Source organism: Pecten maximus, chromosome 4 (genome assembly GCF_902652985.1).
Source record: "Pecten maximus chromosome 4, xPecMax1.1, whole genome shotgun sequence".
Lineage (NCBI taxonomy): Eukaryota > Metazoa > Mollusca > Bivalvia > Pectinida > Pectinidae > Pecten > Pecten maximus.
Window position 1 is genome coordinate 5,278,856 of NC_047018.1, and position 25,143 is coordinate 5,303,998.

The 25,143-nt window shown below is 38.3% G+C and overlaps 1 protein-coding gene across 1 annotated transcript in view; it reads right to left on the minus strand.

Annotated features, from left to right (window-relative positions):
- Window positions 1-25,143, minus strand: part of LOC117325043 — a 47,428-nt gene that overhangs the window by 13,702 nt on the left and 8,583 nt on the right. Inside the window, exons 3-9 of the mRNA XM_033880959.1 lie at window positions 11,201-11,334; window positions 8,897-9,029; window positions 7,733-7,845; window positions 6,557-6,718; window positions 6,353-6,427; window positions 4,533-4,654; window positions 3,729-3,830 (exon numbers count right to left, since the gene is read on the minus strand). Coding sequence (XP_033736850.1) covers window positions 3,729-3,830; window positions 4,533-4,654; window positions 6,353-6,427; window positions 6,557-6,718; window positions 7,733-7,845; window positions 8,897-9,029; window positions 11,201-11,334 — 841 coding nt within the window. The remainder of the gene's footprint in view (window positions 1-3,728; window positions 3,831-4,532; window positions 4,655-6,352; window positions 6,428-6,556; window positions 6,719-7,732; window positions 7,846-8,896; window positions 9,030-11,200; window positions 11,335-25,143) is intronic.

Here is a 25,143-nt window from a genome sequence, read left to right on the forward strand (position 1 = left end):
GGTTAAATTCCAGGAACCGTTCTAGCTATACAGGGGTTGAATTCCAGGAACCAGTCTAGCTATACAGGGGTTGAATTCTAGGACCCCAAAAGACTAGCTTTACATGGGATTGAATTTATGGGGTTGAATTCGAGTAAACTCAGAAAGGCTACACATTTTATTTGGGATCCGATTCCTGTACTCGATAGGAGGTACAGTATCTCCCTGCATGTTCTCTTCAATTCTAATGTGATGTCAGATAATTCTGTAAGTATCGAGGTCACGTTACATCACTAATCAGGACAATTCCATTACCCAGCATTTATTTGTATTAAGAACGTGTACAATAATCACACAATCAATATCACAGTTTTAGGATCTGTATGTTACAACCATAACTCCAACTGATCTTCCGTCCTGACAATGAGGAGTTATTATCGCCAGAACTTCGAATGTCAAGGTCGCATACTGAAACTGGCAGTAGAAGATATATTGGTATATGTTGATTAATGATCGCCTTCTTTTGTTGTATTATCCAATAACAAAGTATACTTAGAAATGAAAACTGAACGTTAAGGCCTTAAAAGTTTTACATTGAATATAAATAGGTAAATAGATGCAGAAAGAACAATATCAAGGTCAAAGGGCAAGTATTTCGGTCCGGTTTATAAACTTCAAATATTTAACCCAGTTCAGTTTCCCTACAAAAATGATCTGAATAGCGAGCAAAGGTCGAGTGTACGAAAACGGGTTTAACGGCCACGGTCACTACATACATTTTATAACGAACACCGTTTGAGGTATTGTGTAGGTCACAGTCATTTAAAATCCATAACTTTCATATGTGTAATCTGAAGATCGTATTTAAGAGTACAGTGTATATGGTTTCTGAAGTCTATACTTTATAATACGTGCATTTTAAATCTCATACTTTATCACACGTGCATTTTGAATTTCATGCTAAAGAACACGTGCATTGTGAAGTTATTGATAAATTACAGGTGTATTGTGAAGTTCATGCTAAAGAACACGTGCATTGTGAAGTGTATGCTATAGTACACGTGCATTGTGAAGTTCATGCTATAGTACACGTGCATTGTGAAGTGTATGCTATAGTACACGTGCATTGTGAAGTGTATGCTATAGTACACGTGCATTGTGAAGTTCATGCTATAGTACACGTGCATTGTGAAGTGTATGCTATAGTACACGTGCATTGTGAAGTGTATGCTATAGTACACGTGCATTGTGAAGTTCATGCTATAGTGCACGTGTATTGTGAAGTTCATGCTATAGTGCACGTGCATTGTGAAGTTCATGCTATAATGTACGAGCATTGTGAAACCACTCTTTAAAGCTGGTATATCGAACTCAAATTTTATGACAGACGTGTTCTGAAGCAAACAATTCATCTATAAGCAAAATATTGCTTTAAAACGGCATGTTTTATGTATTTTTCTGCTGTCCCCGTGGCTGTTTGTTCTTTGCCATCACCTGTTTACTCATTGTCATCACATGTTTACTCTGCTCGCAATTCATTACTCCTCACAACGTACCAATCCTAAAACATTTCACCTCATGATCCGAGAACTAAAAGGTAGATTGATTGACACGCTTTGCACCTGCGTTAATCACACGTCAATCAAAGACGGTTTGACTAACTTTGGTTTTATATTATTGAACGCCCTTTCAACAGCTATCAGGAATAAGAAAGTTAGAATAGAAAGTAGTCGTCTCTTACGATCATGCAATGAGGGCAACATGTACAATCATCACGCAGGGCCGATTAATCAAACGATAATCAGTTGCCATTAAGGTCATGACATGGAGACGCAAAAACCTTCCGTTTGTATATTTAGTGTTGTGAGCTATTAAAACTCAGTGTATACATGATGGGTACCATCGGAGTAGTATAGTGTAATGTTAACATTCTCCAGTGATCACTGCTATTCTCTCTCGACCTCAAAGATAAGAAGCGAGGAAGTGAAAATGTTTTCATTTCCTTACTCCTTTGCGTTTTAGTCGAGGAGAGATAATACATTGATGCCGTATCTCGACCTTCTCATGCGACACACTTTGTGTGTACAAAACAGGACATGAGACAGACTTTGTGTGTACAAAACAGGACATGAGACAGACTTTGTGTGTACAAAACAGGACATGAGACAGACTTTGTGTGTACAAAACAGGACATGAGACAGACTTTGTGTGTAAAAAAACACGGACATGAGACAGATTCTGTGTGGCAGACGTTGTGAAACTGACTTTGTGGGACATGCTTTGTGTGACAGAGGTTCTGGTACAGACTTTGTGGGACATGCTTTGTGTGACAGAGGTTCTGGTACAGACTTTGTGGGACATGCTTTGTGTGACAGAGGTTCTGGGACAGACTTTGTGGGTCAGACTTTGTAGGTCAGACTTTATGGGCCAGACTTTTGGACAGACTTTGGGTACCAAACTTCGGCATACAAAGCTGTAAATCACAACCATGGGCTTTATGAGTTGACACTGGACACACAACGCCATTATTTTGTGGACAGGGAGAATAAAATAATAGTTCAAAGTCAGACATGAGTAAAAAGATAAGCCATTTTATAGCAGTGTTCTAAGATACCGGTGGGGATTTATTTTGTATGACAATTCTATACATTTTATTGTGACAATGAAAAAACAAGATTGTCTCGGGCAGTTACCGTTATCGTCTGGAAGAGTGGACGCCAGATTATTATAAATCATACAGACAGATAAATGGGACGATTCTCGCCTGATATACCGGTACAATTTGGCCTGTAAGTCAGACACAAAAACAACACTTTTTATCCCACAGTGGCATCAATCTTTATTTTTGCAAAGTTTGATCGATATTAGTGCTGAAACCCGTTTCAAATCATAGCGACATCACGCGACATCACGCGACGGACAGATATCTGGATAGGTTATGATCACAAAGGGCCATGGATACTAAAGTCTCTCTACACCCGGGTCACACCGTCGGCTTCCGTGTATACTCCTACAGTCGACACAAAGAACTGTCCAGATGAGAATGAGATAGATTTCCGTAAATTTCGAAATATTTGTGATATATATATATATATATGTCTGTGTGCCTTTTGAAATGTTGATACAAAAAATTAAGTGATTCTGATTAAAAGTTATGAAATAATGTTTCTATCAATGTAATGAGATGCTGATGCTGTACTATTACAGTAACACAGATTATATATTACCTGTATGAGAATCGATACTCGGACCACAACATAAAATGGTGTCGAGCAACTCACTCCAAACAGGAGCTCAGGAGGAAACTACATGTATTACAGATTAAATTTTCAAATATCATTTTGATATCAAATCCCTAATACAATTTTTTTTTTTTTTTTTTTGTTTTGTAATTTTTATGTGGCTTGACATTGAAACATTATTTGAGCAAGAAGGGACAGATTGAAATATTTAATCGCTTATCCTAATATTGTGGAAAAAAAGGTATCACACACACCAACCCTCAGGTACACGTTCCGAGTCCAACAGACCGTAGTTTGGGAGTTAATTCCATATGTCTCTGGGACGAAACGTCCGGACATAATCTGACGTTTTTTAATTATTGTTTTGTCTCCTAAACTCACCTTATGACGTTTTATAATTATTGTTTTGTCTCCTAAACTCACCTTATGACGTTTTATGATTATTGTTTTATCTCCTAAACTCACCTTATGACGTTTTACAATTATTGTTTTATCTCCTAAACTCACCTTATGACGTTCGTCTCCGTCATGGCGATGCAGAATATTTTCCGAAACATCGGAATGGCTTCCCAAAAACAGTAGCGAGACTTGTACGACTCATAGACACACCTAAAACACAATAGTTACACGCCTAAATGACTTATGAACTTGAAACTTTATGTGTAATTATCTTTCACCTTAACCTTACATATATAGACCCGAAAATAGTATCCATTAGCATTAGCTAGAAGCAGATCCGTTTTTTCATCGTTGGACCGGAGTTGTTCGTTGAAAGAATAAAGAGGACCTGATGATTTTGTGTTAATTACAGACGAGCTTTGTCAAAGACTTTCGAGGCTTTTTACATGCCAAAATATTGAAATATTAAGTTTAAAAACGGACAAAGCAGTTTGTCCGCATAAACGAATAGGTAACTGATCTTGTGACACTATACACACCGAAGCTTAATTCGAAGGGTTCTGATGTTAATATCGCCTTTCAAGCTCTATGAAGTAAGATCGTCAGAAAATTCGGACTAACCGAAACTGTACCATACTCGGAAGCCGTCATTAGTATTAGTTATTATATTCAAGGCAATGCGTGCCAAAATATAAGTCACAGCTATAATCGTTTTAAAGTTAAGCAAGTTCAAACGACATAGTTATTTGAATTTTGCCCCTGTTATGATATGTTGAAAGCCATCAGTAATTGTGTTCTTTTGAAGCGGAAACATGGGACATAAACACATATTGGTTTTCTTTTGTCGTGTTCTTTTGGTTATTTGAGACGAAGACAAAATCGAACATTAATTATCCTTTCTCTGTATCTAACCCGTGCTTTTGGCGCGAGTCTTCCAGGAGGGACCACTTCCGTTGTATCAGCGAGAACAGGATGATGGCCAGAGGGAAAGCCACGGCGTAGAGCATTGAGAGAATGGCCACGAACTGGAGCGTCTGTAATGCAAACATTGACGTGACTAAGACTGCACACCACGACACACACTCCTGTCCGGATTCCAAACGAACACCTGATAAATTTACAATTTTTTATATGTTGTACGCAATGTGATACGAGTAACACTCGTCCTTTTTATTCTACCTGAGATGAAAATCAATGACTAAAATCAAACATGAGAACTAGGCCTATTACCATGGTTGGAACCACCAACGTCTTCACTTGCTTTAAAATCATCGACCTTGTATCGATGTGAAACATCGTTAACATGGGCATACATTATAACTGGTTATTACTCACGAAATTGTATTCTTGGAAATCCCAACTTCCCTGTACCTCAGTACAGGTAAAGACCGGTAGGATTTAGTTATGGGTAGGATTATTAAATTATTATAGATAATATGATTTATTCAAGGTAACTACATTAACATTTAGGTAGGATTATTTAGTTAAAGGTAAGATAATTCAGTTACCTCTTAACCTCTTACTAAATCATACTACTCATCACTAAATTATCTAACATTTAACTAAACTATCTTACCTATAACTAAATTAACCTTTTTTTAAATATATTTTTAATTCATTTTCATAATTATTTACACAAGACATACAACATTTTTGTAAATATATTGCTTTATAATCAGTGATATCAAGTTATCCGAGTTGAATTTCATGTATTTATTTATGTGTTTACCAAATAGGAATTATTGTGTTTATCAAATCTTAAGCCAAGTTATTTTGTATAAATGTTTATTCTAAACTTTTCTACCAGATTGTATACATTATCACAGCCCGATAAAACATGTGTTATTGTTTCAGGGTGTTTTTCTTTTGCAGAAAAAAACTAACCTACCTTTAACTAAATTATCTTATCTGTAACAAAATTATCTTATCTATTTCTAAATTATCTCATCTATAACTAAATTACCTTACCTATAACAAGATTATCTTACCTATAACAAGATTACCTTACCTATAACAAGATTATCTTACCTTTCATTAATTGTTTAACTATAACTAAATCATCTTGCCTATGACTTAGTATCTTACCCGTAATTCGATTATCTTACCTATAAATAGATTATCTTACCCGTAATTCGATTATCTTACCTATAAATAGATTATCTTACCCGTAATTCGATTATCTTACCTATAAGTAGATTATCTTACCTATAAATAGATTATCTTACCCGTAATTCGATTATCTTACCTTTAAATAGATTATCTTACCTTTAAATAGATTATCTTACATTTCATTAATTTTCCTACCTATAACTCAATTATGTTTCCTTTCATTAAATATTTACCTATAACTAAATCATCTTGCCTTTAACCAGTAATTACCCATAATTCGATTATCTTATTCATAAATAGATTATCTTACCTTTCATTAATTATCTTGCATATAACTAAATCATCTTACCTTTAGTTAAAGTATCTTACCGATAATTAAATTATTCAGCATTTAACTAAATCAGCTTATCTATTACTAAAGTATCTCACCTATAACTAAAGTATATTATCTAAAACTAAAGTATCTTACCTATAACTAAAGCATCTTACCTATAACTAAAGTCTCTTACCTATAGATAAATTATCTTAACTTTAAGTAAATTATCTTACCTAGTACTAAATTCATATTCAAAATGAGGTATTCACAGCTGTTATTATAATTGCAGTTTTAAACAATGACTTACCGACATACCAAACGTATCACAATCCAGACTCTGGTCGTGTAGGAAGACATTCTTCGATGTGTCCATCACAAACACCTACAGAGAAAGTCTAGAATGCTGTACTTCGTTATTTTAGAGTACATAGTCTGAAGATTTGTAGTTCATGTGTACTTACTCACAACTGATTATAGCCAGATAGATAGTTACCCTAAATTAGTTAGTTACCGTAAAGGCGTTGTGAGAACAACTATTACTCTGAGCAGCGAACAGCGTTACGGGCAGGTATGTAGCCACCAGTAAATAGAACGTTATCCTCCGTAACATAGAACGGTGTCGCTGTTGCCTTTCCTTCCGCTTCCGGTCCTTCTCCTGTGACAACCAGAACCCCTGCGATCAATGGAAAACCAACTATAAATTGTTGTCATACTGTTGAAATGTCAGTAGGATAGTCGTACAAAATAAAGCCCACTTATCATTCCTTGTCTATAACGTCACATCTCATATTTTAATGTGTGTTTATTCATATGACCTTGTCAGTAACATTAAAGAATGACCTTGTCAGTAACATTAAAGAATGACCTTGTTAGTAACATTACAGTATAACCTTGTCAGTAACATTACAGTATGACCTTGTCAGTAACATTACAGTATGACCTTGTCAGTAACATTACAGTATGACCTTGTTAGTAACATTACTGTATGACCTTGTCAGTAACATTACAGTATGACCTTGTCAGTAACATTAAAGAATGACCTTGTCAGTAACATTAAAGAATGACCTTGTCAGTAACATTACAGTATGACCTTGTCAGTAACATTACAGTATGACCTTGTCAGTAACATTACAGTATGACCTTGTCAGTAACATTACAGTATGACCTTGTCGGTAACATTACAGTTTGACCTTGTCAGTAACATTACAGTATGACCTTGTCGGTAACATTACAGTATGACCTTGTCAGTAACATTACAGTATAACCTTGTTAGTAACATTACAGTATGACCTTGTCAGTAACATTACAGTATAACCTTGTTGGTAACATTGTAGTATGACCTTGTCAGTAACATTACAGTATGACCTTGTCAGTAACATTACAGTATGACCTTGTAAGTAACATTGTAGTATGACCTTGTCAGTAACATTACAGTATGACCTTGTTAGTAACATTGTAGTATGACCTTGTCAGTAACATTACAGTATGACCTTGTCAGTAACATTACAGTTTGACCTTGTTAGTAACATTATAGTATGACCTTGTCAGTAACATTACAGTATGACCTTGTTAGTAACATTGTAGTATGACATTGTCAGTAATATAACATTTGTTTATTTATCAGTAACATTATATGAGAAATATTGTATGAACTATTAATATGTTACAAATCACCAAAATACGTTACCATGCTTTTGTCGGCAAACTTCATAAAAACCATGATGATCAATGGAGAAAGGAATGAAGACATCCAGGTCAGGTAGTAACTCAGTTGTGTGGACATTTTCGGGAAGAGGCAATCTGCCGAAACCCAGGATTAGTTTTAATAATTTAGAATTGATAATAATAGATCAATCAAGAGTACACAACCCGTAGTTCTTGCCCCAAACAATAAATCGTTGTCATAAATGTATATTGACGGAGTGTTGTCTTTAGATACGAAATAATTAGCTGACTATGTCAATCAGATGTATATACGCTTAATATTTGAAATCCGGACCCTTGACTTTTTGCTTACATCACAACCAGCAGCTGTATGATAAGCTCGGCGATTTCAATTCTCTCTGTTATGTTTCAGTTTCTACATAGTAACATATCTGCTTCCCCAATAGTATTTACATGTCGTTGCTGATCCTTTTTAAATGACGTACACCTTACACAACATGTTCCACAATTCCCCTGGGACTAGGATAGCTCAATGGGTGCCGACCACTTAACCACTGATGAAGATCCGTGGTGTGTGGTTCGACCCTCCCTACCCGTGGAGGTGTGTGTTTCTCGGGAAGCTGAGAAACGGACCGGTTAGTGCTATCTTGGTATTGTCCTTAAGCAAGACACCTTACCCTAATTGCTCTGTATGGCAAGGGACGGGCCTTTCTTATGTTGTCCAGTGAGGTAGTCACCAACTACTACAAGGAGACCTAACCTCAATATGACCCTGACTGTTCACGGGTCGATAAACCCAGCAAACAACCTGTATACGAGGGAGGGGCGGTCAATAATCTGTTTCACGATTCATACCCATAAGAATAATCCAGACTACGGATGGAATATTTCACTTTACTCCAAACAAGTAGACCAACAATGTATCACGGCCATGCTCCAGGAAACCTCCTACAGGATCCTGATATCCGGAAATAAACAGAGCTACATGTGTATTATTGGACAGGTAGAGACGTTGTAGAGGACATCTATAATTCTCCTTACATTTATTACAGGAAGTGCAGACAACTTAACGTTTTTCGTAAGTTTTGTTGAGAGAGTGATCTATTGTACTCGCTAGTAACACCACTGACAACATATGTGAAACACTACCCGTGTGTCTACTTGTCTGACACCCTACAGTTCTTACTTATCGCTAGGAAGTCGGCATTGGAGAGGGCAAAGGTCAACAAGGACATCGACTCTGGGATCAGGGAAGGCCATGTGATCTTCAGCATGAACGTCAGCAGCAGGAATTGACAGAAGTGCACCACAATTTTGATCTGTGTAATAAGAATGATGTGATTGTTTATAACTTTTATAGAAAATGACATTAAGCGAAGTATGTAAAGCACTAAGGCGTCCGTGCCATTAACCGTATTTGTTTTTAGATTTCATTCGAAAGGTCAAACAAATATCGGAACATAAACGACACGACAGGGCAGCAGCCTCGAAATTAACCACTCTAATTGTCGATAGACTGTAACACAAACACAATCAAGCTTGTGAGTATAACAAGAGGTCAAATACATTTACACAGTGTCAGACATAGACAGAATGGGTACATCCACATTGATCTTCATTACATTTCTCTCGTTTAACATTTTGCGTGAATTAGTCATCTGAAAACTGGCATAATCATAATATCGCATTATAATCACAATAATTTAACCCCGTGGGGTTACAGCAAGCAGATTTTATTATTTCGCCCTGCAGGGTTACATAACGGAGATTTTCAATATTTCGCCCCACGGTTTACATAACGAAAAGTATCGCTTTGTATTGAACAGCCACAATATGGATGAATAAATATGTCGAGAAACTCACAAAATCTGAAAAAAAACTTTTATCTTTAATGTTTCAGCTTAGGAGATGTATGTGTTGAAAAGTATATGTGTGATTTACGTGAGAAGTGTGCGGTGAGAGGTGTGACGTGAGAAGTGTGACCTAAGAAATGTGCGGTGAGAGGCGTGAGTTGTGAGGTGAAAAATGTGAGGTATTAGATGTGACGTGAGAAGAGTGAGGTGAGAGGTGTGTGGTGTGACATGAGAGGTGTGAGGTGTGAGGTGAGAAGTGTGCGGTGAGAGGTGTGAGGTGTGACCTTAGAAGTGTGCGGTGTAAGGTGAGAAGTGTGCGGTGAGAGGTGTGAGGTGAGAAGTGTGACCTAAGAAATGTGCGGTGAGAGGCGTGAGTTGTGAGGTGAAAAATGTGAGGTATTAGATGTGACGTGAGAAGAGTGAGGTGAGAGGTGTGTGGTGTGACATGAGAGGTGTGAGGTGTAAGGTGAGAAGTGTGCGGTGAGAGGTGTGAGGTGTGACCTTAGAAGTGTGCGGTGTAAGGTGAGAAGTGTGCGGTGAGAGGTGTGAGGTGAGAAGTGTGACCTAAGAAATGTGCGGTGAGAGGCGTGAGTTGTGAGGTGAAAAATGTGAGGTATTAGATGTGACGTGAGAAGAGTGAGGTGAGAGGTGTGTGGTGTGACCTTAGAAGTGTGCGGTGTGCTGTGAGAGGTGTGAGGTGAGAGGTGTGACATCAGAAGTTTTCGGTGTGACCTGAGAAGTGTGCGGTGAGAGGTGTGAGTTGTGAGGTTAGAGGTGTGAGGTGTGACATGAGAGGTGTGAGGTTAGAGGTTAGAGGTGTGAGGTGTGAGGTGAGAAGTGTGCAGTGTGCGGTGAGAGGTGTGCGGTGAGAGGTGTGAGGTGAGAGGTGTGCGGTGAGAGGTGTGAGTTGTGAGGTTAGAGGTGTGAGTTGTGAGGTTAGAGGTGTGAGGTGAGGGGTGTGCGGTGAGAGGTGTGAGGTGAGAGGTGTGACATCAGAAGTGTAAGGTGTGACCTGAGAAGTGTGCGGTGAGAGGTGTAAGGTGTGACGTGAGAAGTGTGAGGTGTGAGAAGTGAGGTATGGGGAGTAAGGTGTGTGGTAAGAGGTGAGAGGTGTGACATGAGAAGTGATCAGTGAGAGGTGTGAGTTGTGAGGTTAGAGGTGTGAGGTGTGACATGAGAGGTGTGAGGTGTGAGTTGTGAGGTGTGACATGAGAGGTGTGAGGTGAGAGGTGTGACGTGAGAAGTGTGCGGTGAGAGGTGTGAGGTGTGACATGAGAGGTGTGAGGTATGACATGAGAGGTGTGAGGTGAGAGGTGAGAGATGTGACCCGAGAAGTGATCAGTGAGAGGTGTGAGTTGTGAGGTTGGAGGTGTGAGGTGTGACATGAGAGGTGTGAGTTGTGAGGTGTGACATGAGAGGTGTGAGGTGAGAGGTGTGAGGTATTAGATGTGATCTGAGAAGTGTGCAGTGTGAGGTGTGATATGAGGTGAAAGGTGTGAGATGAGGAGAGTGATATGACAGGAGTGAGGCATGAGGTGTGAGGTTTGAGGTGTGACGTGAGAGATGTGAGGTGTGAGGTGAGTGGAGAAATGTTTTAGGAGAGAGGTGTAAGATGTGACGTTAGAGGTGAGACTGACCTTGGTACAAACTGACACATTAAAACCGTTGACCAGAGAGACCAGGATCAAGAGGAGGACAAACACACCGAAGGTCAAGATTGACCAGGGTCCGGACATACACGCCACGCAATGGTTCCCAACTCTACGATACGCTAAGAAAAATAAATAATTAAAACCATAACAATTACAGAAAACAATGCCTGTTCAGATAAACAATCACTCCATACAATAACTGTTAAACAATCACTCCATACAATGTATGTACAGTTAGACAATTACTACATACAATGTTTAAATAGGTAAACAATCACTCCATACAATGTATGTACATGTGAACAATCACTCCATACAATGTATATACAGATAAACAATCACTCCGAACAATACCTGTACAGGAAAAAAAACACTCCATACAATTAATATACATGTAAAACAATCAATCCATACAATGTTTGTTCGTGTCAGCAATCACTGCATACAATGCATTTACAGGTAGAAAATTACTCCACACAATATCTGGTAAAAATCATTCAATACAATGTATATACAGGTAGACAATCACTCCATACAATGTATGTACAGGTAAACAATCACTCCATACAATGTATATACAGGTGATCAATTACTACATACAATGTATGTACAGGTGATCAATTACTACATACAATGTATGTACAGGTGATCAATTACTACATACAATGTATATATAGGTGATCAATAACTCCATACAATGTATATATAGGTGATCAATCACTCCATACAATGTATATATAGGTGATCAATCACTCCATACAAGGTATGTACAGGTGATCAATCACTCCATACAATGTATATACAGGTGATCAATCACTCCATACAATGTATATACAGGTGATCAATCACTCCATACAATACCTGTACAGGTAAACAATCATATCAAAAGGAACAAGTTGATATCAGTGTAAAATGATTACTATGTCAGTTTAAATTGTTTGAAATCAGATCATTTGTCCTAGACGTTTTTACACTATAGCTTGGCAATGGAACAATTTAGACACCATCAGCTTCAGTTTTATTTCATTCTCTTCACGTACATAGAGAATCAACATTACATATACACACACAATAATTATAATATAACAGTTGAACATTTAGATACATTTATAAACTTATTATGGAGGATAAACAGTGAGAAAATATAAATCGCATGAATTTACACATTTTTAGAAATAATCTCCGTTATTTTACTGTTAAGTTGATTACATGTAATAAATAGTCAAACTCGTCTCCAACCTTTCCATTCTTTACCATATGTGCAAATTCTATCTTCTCGTGCACCATTATTCGACCTTCCTGTTTGAATGATAAATTGATGGTCAGCTGTTCTAGATTTACAGAGTGTAGTCCGGTCTCTATCATCTAGCTGTTCATGGACATTCTCTAAGGTTTCCTCATTATTTTATAACATACACACTTAGAAGAACTGAAAACATCGTTTTTTCCACTTTTTAATGTACTGGTCGTTTAAAATCTATTTGTTAACGTTAACCAATCTGTGATTAAATAAATAAAATAGGGGCCGCGGTGGCCGGGTGGTTAAGGTGTCCCGACACTTTATCACTAGCCCTCCACCTCTGGGGTCAGAGTGGTTAAGGTGTCCCGATACTTTATCACTAGCCCTCCACCTCTGAGTTGCGAGTTCGAAACCTACGTGGGGCAGTTGCCAGATACTGACCGTAGGCCGGTGGTTTTTCTCCAGGTACTCTGGCTTTCCTCCACCTCTAAAACCTGGCATGTCCTTAAATGACCCTGGCTGTTAATAGGACGTTAAACAAAAACAAACCAGATGTGATTAAATGTATAGTACCCCGGACTTCCAATATGTAACCTAAACCACATTGATTTAAAACATTTCTAATATATGTTAGCCATGGACTGATAACGTTATGTTCAATGTTTCTACTGTACAATATATACATAAATTTACTATTTTCTTACTTAAAACCCTAGACCAGTAACTAATCATACAGACTTTTATAGTATTAGCTAGAACTGTCGTCCGGGGGACCTGTCGTCCGGGAGACCTGTCGTCCGGGGGAACTGTCGTCCGGGGGACCTGTCGTCCGGGGGAACTGTCGTCCGGGGGAACTGTCGTCCGGGGGAACTGTCGTCCGGGGGAACTGTCGTCCGGGGGTAACTGTCATCCGGGGGAACTGTCGTCCGGGGAAACTGTCGTCCGGGGGAATCCGGGGAAACTGTCGTCCGGGGGAACTGTCGTCCGGGGGAACTGTCGTCCGGGGGAAGTCCGGGGGAACTGTCGTCCGGGGGAACTGTCGTCCGGGGGTAACTGTCTTACGGGGGAACTGTCGTCCGGGGGAACTGTCGTCCGGGGGTAACTGTCTTACGGGGGCCAACTCATATGCCATCAATCTCTCTTACTTTACTCGAAATTTTAACTAATGGAATCGTTCTTGAAAATATTTTCAAAATGGGTTGCCCATTTATTTACTATGATCTTAAGATCTCTAAACGTTTCACTATTAGATGTAACCTCCGTTTGAGAATTTCGCTGCTTTCTCGACTTATTTCTAGATAGATACCAAACATTTGTTTATCTGTTTCACTTGATTGATCGATCTCCGATAACTGGCCAGACATATAATTATCAAAAGCCTGTCTAAGGTTTTTCCTAAAATCGTTATTCATGAAATTGTCCTCTTTGAAACTGTCGGAGTTCACACCTCTTGGTCTACCTCAAGTAATCCATCTTAGACTAATCAGTCTCGTATTACCATGATAAACAGCTAACTGGTCATTCCTGTATGGGTTTAAGTCACGTTTGTAAATTGGTATGGATTCTATTGACGATTTGAATATCGCGGATACAATTTCACAATGATATTTCTCTATATGTTCATTGTTTTCATCATCTTTAACATGAATACAAGACACATTCTTATTCAAAGCTGCTCTATAAGCGCTATGGTCTGCCTTCGGGACGACTGGTTCGCCCGTTGTCAGTATAATGTGACCGGGTGGGGTGTGCTGCTGGGTTTCTTCGGCAGTATGCTTCAGTGAGGTAGCACTATAAATCGGCAAAAGTTCCGGCCTATCACAAGGAGACTTAACACGAACATACCGCAGCCTTCCAAAACACACATACGCACTCACCACACGCATGCATGTCGCACGCACGGGAGGCCGTCCTTAAATGACCTTAGCTGTTAATAGGACGTTAAACAAAATAAACCAAACCAAAACCAAACCTGCCTTCGTCCAACTAAACCTCGTATTATTACCCGTACATTGGTCATTACATGTAACATTGACCGGCATATTTTACCGGGACAGGCTCAGAAAGATTCCATTCGCTTTCCTCTAAATTAACCACTGTGCCTACTAAATCAGCCATACTTGATTCAATAATTATATGGTCTATAAGTGTTGATTGCCAGTCTGAGTAAAAAAGTACTTTTGGTCCGATACAGTTAGCCTGTACATTCGCCGATATCAGATAAAACCTGTTTAAACACCCTTGAAAGTATCCGATCTTACGTTTTCTACGTATTTTAACGTTCATATCTCACATGAATAAAACCTTACCCTTTTCGGAGTAAACCGTATGTAGACATTTTAGAAGCTGGACGTGTTCTATGAACAATTCAATCCTTCTCGAAAAGCTGGCATACATGACACAAAACAGTACTATATCATTCGCTAATGTCAACTCAGCCAATACCATTCTCGGGCTATCGACTTCGATCTCTTGGACTCTGAAAGACGTTTCTTTATATAAGAGAGCAACTAAGCGGATCTAATTCAAAGACAGGTTTAGCAATAACTCCGTACCCAATAGCTTTAAGAGTATCCATCCATAGAGGAAGTACTAACTCACACAACCAATGCTCAGATTTTTGAAGGCAGTCGATAAGATATGGTTTTCCCAGCACGTGCTTTCGATGTTCCAACATAACGCATTAACACTTTCAGCCATATCGCGACTGCCATTCTCTCATTCGGATTCTCTCAGGCCAGAACGAATTGTCGTTAATGATACCTGTTTCCTCCGCTAATACATTCAACTGTGCCGATGCCGTTTTTTCTCCATTAATTGTAGTGGATAAAAGATACAAGATACAAGATACTTTATTCAACGTCGCATACATATAAACAAAGAACATTAGCTCATGCGAGCTATTGTTGCGACAAACATAAGTATGAACAGAATGATAAAGTTCCTCATCAATTACATAATTAAGAATAAACACTTAAATATATCACAAGTGTCATTTCAGACTAGAGTTACAACAGTTTAAGTAAGAGCATTAAAATAAAATAATATCATTTTTCCAAATAAAAGGCATTATAAAATGCTTTTAAAATAGTTAATTTCTAATCATAAATTTAGATTGTAGAATTAATGGCACAAAGAGCAGGTGACTGGGAACCCACTACCTACCAAACTCACTGACCTCTACATACTTTAGGTATCCCCTACCTACCAAACTCACTGACCTCTACATACTTTAGGTATCCCCTACCTACCAAACTCACTGACCTCTACATACTTTAGGTATCCCCTACCTACCAAACTCACTGACCTCTACATACTTTAGGAACCCCCTACCTACCAAACTCACTGCCCTTTACAAACCTTAACTAAAATTGAAAGAGTAATAATTTTAATATAAAAAAAATCAATCAATACATGTAGTAATTATAAGTTCAGATAAGATAAGATGGCAAACCATTACAGAAGTTCCCCAAACGTGTTTCATATTCCCGAAGATTCAAATGTGGTCTCTAAGACAACGAAACCCATGTAGTTGAATTCGCAGTCTCTGAAACCCCTATAAACCAATTTTCATAGAAATCGAAAAATATCAAAATTTCGACAAATCAGGAGCCTCCGAGTGGTTACAATGACAACCAAACCCATACAGTTAAATTCACTATCCCCTAATACCTCAATAAACCAGTTTTCATTGAAATAGAACAATATGTAAATTTTGACCAATCAGAATCCAATAAATGGCGGTCATTTTCTTAGAATGTAACACTTAAGTTGTAAAAGTGAACACTGTTCCACGGTGAATATATATATACCATTTTTCATCAAATGGACAGTATCTGATTTGGACCAATCAAAAGCTAGGTTAACTTCTTTTTAAATTTAGATTTTTTTACCAAACTTTCACTGTGAAAGTTCTATTGCTTCTAAATTATCGAAACCCCATATTTCACAGCCATGCAATAAGATAGGTTTTACTATTTGTCAAACAAATCGTACACACATTATTTTGACAAATTTAAAGTTCTACCATTTTTATAAAATCACACATAGCTATTGTAACTTTCCTTATATCAATATCCCTAGCTTCTTCAGTTGTCATATGAAAAACCAAGTATATATTAATTTCATGTTCCTGTACACTAAAACTAGACAAAACACGCCCTCCCCTCACACCGCGCCCGTACCAACGTATCTTCATATTCTACATGGCTTTTGCCGTTTTTATGTCCTTTAAAAAAACTATGAATTCACAGTGATCCTCTACATAATTTGGTTTGGGGCCATGATTTGTGATTTAAACGATAGTGAAGGCTAAAGGGATAGCCACTATGCAGGGTTTGGTTTTAAGGACGGAAACATGAGGATTGAGCTTGTTTCGCTATGATTGACTTAGATTGACTTTAGATCAACCCGTCCTTTCACCGATATACGACAATTTTTGTTTAAATTTTATTCGAAATTTACAGGAAACAATTTAGCCATAAGGGATCCAAGTAATCTTTCAATAAAAGTATGTTGTGAAAATTAGATCACAGCTAAGGCATTTATTGCCCCTAAGGTTAAGCCGCGGATCGGCTCTACACAGATATCGGTAATTTTTCAAATAAATGTCAGTTTAATTTTACTAGAGTTCATTATCATTAAGATGAGCAACGTTAGATGGCTTGGTGCTATCTGGTGGGTTAGATGTCCTAGCCATCATGTAACAGAGTTACCGTTTATTATCAACCCATTAAGTTATAGTAACAGTACTCTGGTGTATACTTCTGACATCATTTAAATCCTGTTTACCTAATAAAATAAAATCTTCCGACTACCTCCTCTTTGGAAATGCTCAGGGATTCGACTTACCGACTTTGTAGTTGAAACCAACGAGATACAACTGTAACAATCTATGCCTGAGCTTGGTAGTCCATCTTATACTGTGGTAACTGATAAAGTGTCGGCAATTTTGTCGACTACATATGCATGCCAGTGTATAGGGTGACCCGATAAAAATACAGTGAAAGCGTGGTAGGTTACGAGACACACCCTCTATACTACAAAGTGTGGTAGGTTACGAGACATATCCTCTATACTACAAAGTGTGGTAGGTTACGAGACACGTCCTCTATACTACAAAGTGTGGTAGGTTACGAGACATATCCTCTATACTACAAAGTGTGGTAGGTTACGAGACATATCCTCTATACTACAAAGTGTGGTAGGTTACGAGACATATCCTCTATACTACAAAGTGTGGTAGGTTACGAGACATATCCTCTATACTACAAAGTGTGGTAGGTTACGAGACATATCCTCTATACTACAAAGTCTGGTAGGTTACGAGACATGTCCTCTGTACTATAAAGTTTGGTAGGTTACGAGACATATCCTCTATACTACAAAGTCTGGTAGGTTACGAGACATGTCCTCTGTACTATAAAGCGTGGTAGGTTACGAGACATATCCTCTATACTACAAAGTGTGGTAGGTTACGAGATATATCCTCTATACTACAAAGTGTGGTAGGTTACGAGACACGTCCTCTATACTACAAAGTGTGGTAGGTTACGAGACACGTCCTCTGTACTACAAAGTGTGGTAGGTTACGAGACATATCCTCTATATTACAAAGTGTGGTAGGTTACGAGACATATCCTCTATATTACAAAGTGTGGTAGGTTACGAGACATATCCCCTATACTACAAAGTGTGGTATGTTACGAGACATATCCTCTATACTACAAAGTGTGGTAGGTTACGAGACATATCCTCTATACTACAAAGTGTGGTAGGTTACGAGACATATCCTCTATACTACAAAGTGTGGTAGGTTACGAGACATGTCCTCTATATTACAAAGTGTGGTAGGTTACGAGACATATCCTCTATACTACAAAGTGTGGTAGGTTACGAGACATATCCTCTATACTACAAAGTGTGGTAGGTTAAGAGACATGTCCTCTATACTACAAAGTGTGGTAAGTTACGACACACGTCCTCTATACTACAAAGTGTGGTAGGTTACGAGACATGTCCTCTATACTACAAAGTGTGGTAGGTTACGAGACATATCCTCTATACTACAAAGTGTGGTAGGTTACGAGACACGTCCTCTATACTACAAAGCGTGGTAGGTTACGAGACACGTCCTCTATACTACAAAGTGTGGTAGGTTACGAGACATATCCTCTATACTACAAAGTGTGGTAGGTTACGAGACACGTCCTCTATACTACAAAGCGTGGTAGGTTACGAGACACGTCCTCTATACTACAAAGTGTGGTAGGTTACGAGACATATCCTCTATACTACAAAGTGTGGTAGGTTAGGAGACACGTCCTCTATACTACAAAGTGTGGTAGGTTACGAGACATATCCTCTGTACTACAAAGTGTGGTAGGTTACGAGACATATCCTCTATACTACAAAGTGTGGTAGGTTACGAGACATATCCTCTATACTACAAAGTGTGGTAGGTTACGAGACATATCCTCTATACTACAAAGTGTGGTAGGTTACGAGACACATCCTCTATACTACAAAGTGTGGTAGGTTACGAGACACGTCCTCTATACTACAAAGTGTGGTAGGGTACGAGACATATCCTCTATACTACAAAGTGTGGTAGGTTACGAGACATATCCTCTATACTACAAAGTGTGGTAGGTTACGAGATATATCCTCTATACTACAAAGCGTGGTAGGTTACGAGACACGTCCTCTATACTACAAAGTGTGGTAGGTTACGAGATATATCCTCTATACTACAAAGTGTGGTAGGTTACGAGACACGTCCTCTGTACTACAAAGTGTGGTAGGTTACGAGACACGTCCTCTATACTACAAAGTGTGGTAGGTTACGAGACACGTCCTCTATACTACAAAGTGTGGTAGGTTACGAGACACGTCCTCTATACTACAAAGTGTGGTAGGTTACGAGACATATCCTCTATACTACAAAGTGTGGTAGGTTACGAGACATATCCTCTATACTACAAAGTGTGGTAGGTTACGAGATATATCCTCTATACTACAAAGTGTGGTAGGTTACGAGACATATCCTCTATACTACAAAGTGTGGTAGGTTACGAGACATATCCTCTGTACTACAAAGTGTGGTAGGTTACGAGACATATCCTCTATACTACAAAGTGTGGTAGGTTACGAGACATATCCTCTATACTACAAAGTGTGGTAGGTTACGAGACACGTCCTCTATACTACAAAGTGTGGTAGGTTACGAGACACGTCCTCTATACTACAAAGTGTGGTAGGTTACGAGACATATCCTCTATAGTACAAAGCGTGGTAGGTTACGAGACATATCCTCTCTGCATTTCCCCCACATCGTTAGTGTTTGTCTCCTTCCTCGACTACGGCCTCGTGGTTTATGTTGATATCAATCTTGTACCCTCTTAATACCGAGTGTCCACGTGTATCCATTGGGTCAGTTAGATATCACACGGATGTCTCATTCGACGTTTTATTGTAGCGATATTAAGTACATATGGATATTTAACAGCGATATTAAGTACATATGGATATTTAACAGCGATATTAAGTACATATGGATATTTAACAGCGATATTAAGTACATGTGGATATTTAACAGCGATATTAAGTACATGTGGATATTTAACAGCGATATTAAGTACATGTGGATATTTAACAGCGATATTAAGTACATATGGATATTTAACAGCGATATTAAGTACATATGGATATTTAACAGCGATATTAAGTACATATGGATATTTAACAGCGATATTAAGTACATATGGATATTTAACAGCGATATTAAGTACATATGGATATTTAACAGCGATATTAAGTACATGTGGATATTTAACAGCGATATTAAGTACATATGGATATTTAACAGCGATATTAAGTACATATGGATATTTAACAGCGATATTAAGTACATATGGATATTTAACAGCGATATTAAGTACATATGGATATTTAACAGCGATATTAAGTACATATGGATATTTAACAGCGATATTAAGTACATATGGATATTTAACAGCGATATTAAGTACATATGGATATTTAACAGCGATATTAAGTACATATGGATATTTAACAAAAATAGCATGTGTTCGTGTCATGTTCGAGGCAAAAGAAAGTTTCATGAGATTTTGATTTTTTTTCATTAAAATGAAACATATGGTGTTTTTAGTGAGGAAAAGCAATGATAATAAACAGAAAGGATAGAAAATTTAAATACACATTGAATGCACGTGTTCACCCAAGATTATACTAAAATCTATCAATTGCCCAATAGATATAAGTTAGATCGAGTAGCATTTCCATGAAAGGTTGCTAGATGCATTTTAGGACCAAGTAGCTTCATCAACATGCTTTATGTTTTACAAGGTCGAACACGAGTACCGCAGGGCGGAACAATATACGCCCGTCGAATGACATATATTGCTTTATACTATCTTGTATTAAAATATAATTTGCATCACCGTGAGAGTGGCTTTCTGGCTGCGTCTCACTTTTCACTACAAAGGCAAAAAACAAGTACTTAAGTCTGCAACGTCAGCAATTGACAGCGATAACTTTTGGAAAATATAGTTAAATAAGAATTTCTTCTGTAGTTTCAAAGAAATTAGTTGAACAATGTAGTAGGAGATCTCCGGACATGAAATTGAATACTGAAATAAACAGGCGAATCATAATTCTATTATGGAGACACTACTTCATATCAGGATCACAATGTATTTCTCGTTTCAAAGAGCGTACACAAAAAACACACAAAAAAAACAGCAAACAAACAACCTGAAGGAAAGGTCACTGTGTTACCATATAACACATAACGTGAACCCTTCGTCAGTTTGATGTAGTTCTGGACGCTTCTAAAATTCTAAAAACTGGTATTTATAAGCAACATTTAGTGGTCAAAGATCATTAATAATAATAAGAGTTATACCGTTTTGGACATGACATAATTGAAGATTTCATTTTGTCTTCGCTATAAAAAGCAGAAAAAATGACATATAATGTAGCCGAGTATTTCCTAAAGTAAAATTCTTGGAGCGTGCACCCATTCTATAATTCGCACGCATATTCACAACTGGTCAAATGAAAGTGGTATACATTTTCGATAATGTTTCTTTCGAGGAGTACATTCATCTTTTTCACTACAGAATTATAGACATAATGTACATGGTTCAGACCATTTCCCGCTTGAATAATAAACAGCGTCTAAATGTTTATGGGATTTCAGTTAAAATTAAAAATTCATTCCAAACATGATATGAAGTTGACAACTTTTAGGTATTGATAACAAACAGAATTCAGTCTTCTCTGGGTTAAAACTAAAGAGCCATGGCTAACTATTTAGAACTTGTAAATCTCGATTCATATCATTTTCTCTATATATATAAAACATATAGACGATTTTAAAATAAATGTATCATCATCAAAAAGGTGTAACGTAGTGGTTGAAAAAATATTAGCAATATCATGAATGTAGATTAAGAACAGAAACGGGCCAATAATAGATCCCTGAGGTACTCCTGCATTGATTTCATCGGGACGCGAAACAGAGTCTGATATAAAACTTGCTGACTTGTATGATATAAGTAGGCTTTAAACCAGCTCATAAGATAATAAATAATACATATTACTTTTAATTTCGTCATTACCCCTATCGGAATCTTGAGATATGTCGCTAAATACTTAACATGTATGTTTCCTTTCTTCTAGTGCCAAGCAAATATACAGTGGAATGTCCTGGTCTAAAACTGGTCTGATGCTCGTCGAAAAAGAATTAATCACGATTAACGCGATCCTGACTTGTATTCTGGCTTTCACTCTCCGTAAAAATACCTTCGATTTGTTTTCATGGCGGTCATAGAGTATTCTATTACACACGGATAATAGCTGTAGGTGTGGACACATAGATAATAACTGTAGGTGTGGACACACAGATAATACTTGTAGGTGTGGACACATAGATAATACCTGTAGGTGTGGACACATAGATAATACCTGTAGGTGTGCACACACGGATAATACCTGTAGGTGTGGACACACATATAATACCTGTAGGTGTGTGGACACACAGATAATACCTGTAGGTGTGGACACACAGATAATACCTGTAGGTGTGGACATACAGATAATACTTGTAGGTGTGGACACATAGATAATACCTGTAGGTGTGGACACATAGATAATACCTGTAGGTGTGCACACACGGATAATACCTGTAGGTGTGGACACACATATAATACCTGTAGGTGTGTGAACACACATATAATATCTGTAGGTGTGGACACACAGATAATACCTGTAGGTGTGGACACATAGATAATACCTGTAGGTGTGGACACACAGATAATACCTGTAGGTGTGGTCACACAGATAATACCTGTAGGTGTGGACACACAGATAATACCTGTAGGTGTGGACACACAGATAATACCTGTAGGTGTGTGGACACACAGATAATACCTGTAGGTGTGGACATACAGATAATACCTGTAGGTGTGGACACACAGATAATACCTGTAGGTGTGGACACACGAATAATACCTGTAGGTGTGGACACACAGATAATACCTGTAGGTGTGGATACATATATAATACCTGTAGGTGTGGACACATAGATAATACCTGTAGGTGTGCACACACGGATAATACCTGTAGGTGTGGACACACATATAATACCTGTAGGTGTGTGGACACACAGATAATACCTGTAGGTGTGGACACACAGATAATACCTGTAGGTGTGGACATACAGATAATACTTGTAGGTGTGGACACATAGATAATACCTGTAGGTGTGGACACATAGATAATACCTGTAGGTGTGCACACACGGATAATACCTGTAGGTGTGGACACACATATAATACCTGTAGGTGTGTGAACACACATATAATATCTGTAGGTGTGGACACACAGATAATACCTGTAGGTGTGGACACATAGATAATACCTGTAGGTGTGGACACACAGATAATACCTGTAGGTGTGGTCACACAGATAATACCTGTAGGTGTGGACACACAGATAATACCTGTAGGTGTGGACACACAGATAATACCTGTAGGTGTGTGGACACACAGATAATACCTGTAGGTGTGGACATACAGATAATACCTGTAGGTGTGGACACACAGATAATACCTGTAGGTGTGGACACACGAATAATACCTGTAGGTGTGGACACACAGATAATACCTGTAGGTGTGGATACATATATAATACCTGTAGGTGTGGACACACAGATAATACCTGTAGGTTTGTACACACAGATAATACCTGTAGGTGTGGACACAGGGATACTACCTGTAGGTGTGGACACACAGATAATACCTGTAGGTGTGGACACACAGATAATACCTGTAGGTGTGGACACACAGATAATACCTGTAGGTGTAGACACACAGATAATACCTGTAGGTGTGTGGACACACAGATAATAACTGTAGGCGTGGACACACATATAATACCTATAAGTGTGGACACATAGATAATACCTATAGGTGTGGACACACATATAATACCTGTAAGTGTGGACACATATATAATACCTATAGGTGTGGACACATAGATAATACCTGTAGGTGTGGACACACAGATAATACCTGTAGGTGTAGACACACAGATAATACCTGTAGGTGTGTGGACACAAAGATAATAACTGTAGGCGTGGACACACATATAATACCTGTAAGGGTGGACACATAGATAATACCTGTAGATGTGGACACATAGATAATACCTGTAGGTGTGGACATACAGATAATACCTGTAGGTGTGGACATACAGATAATACCTGTAGGTGTGGACACATAGATAATACCTGTAGGTGTGGACATACAGATAATACCTGTAGATGTGGACATACAGATAATACCTGTAGATGTGGACACATAGATAATACCTGTAGGTGTGGACACACAGATAATACCTGTAGGTGTGGACACACAGATAATACCTGTAGGTGTGGACACACAGATAATACCTGTAGGTGTGGACACACAGATAATACCTGTAGGTGTGTGGACACATAGATAATACCTGTAGGTGTGGACACACAGATAATACCTGTAGGTGTGGACACACAGATAATACCTGTAGATGTGGACACATAGATAATACCTGTAGGTGTGGACATACAGATAATACCTGTAGGTGTGTGGACACATAGATAATACCTGTAGGTGTGGACACATAGATAATACCTGTAGGTGTGTGGACACACAGATAATACCTGTAGGTGTGGACACACAGATAATACCTGTAGGTGTGTGGACACACAGATAATACCTGTAGGTGTGGACACACATATAATACCTGTAGGTGTGTGGACACACAGATAATACCTGTAGGTGTGGACATACAGATAATACCTGTAGGTGTGGACACACAGATACTACCTGTAGGTGTGGACACACATATAATACCTGTAGGTGTGGACACACAGATAATACCTGTAGGTGTGTGGACACACAGATAATACCTGTAGGTGTGGACACATATATAATACCTGTAGGTGTGTGGACACACAGATAATACCTGTAGGTGTGGACACATAGATAATACCTGTAGGTGTGGACACATAGATACTACCTGTAGGTGTGGACACATAGATAATACCTGTAGGTGTGGACACACAGATACTACCTGTAGGTGTGGACACACATATAATACCTGTAGGTGTGGACACAGGGAT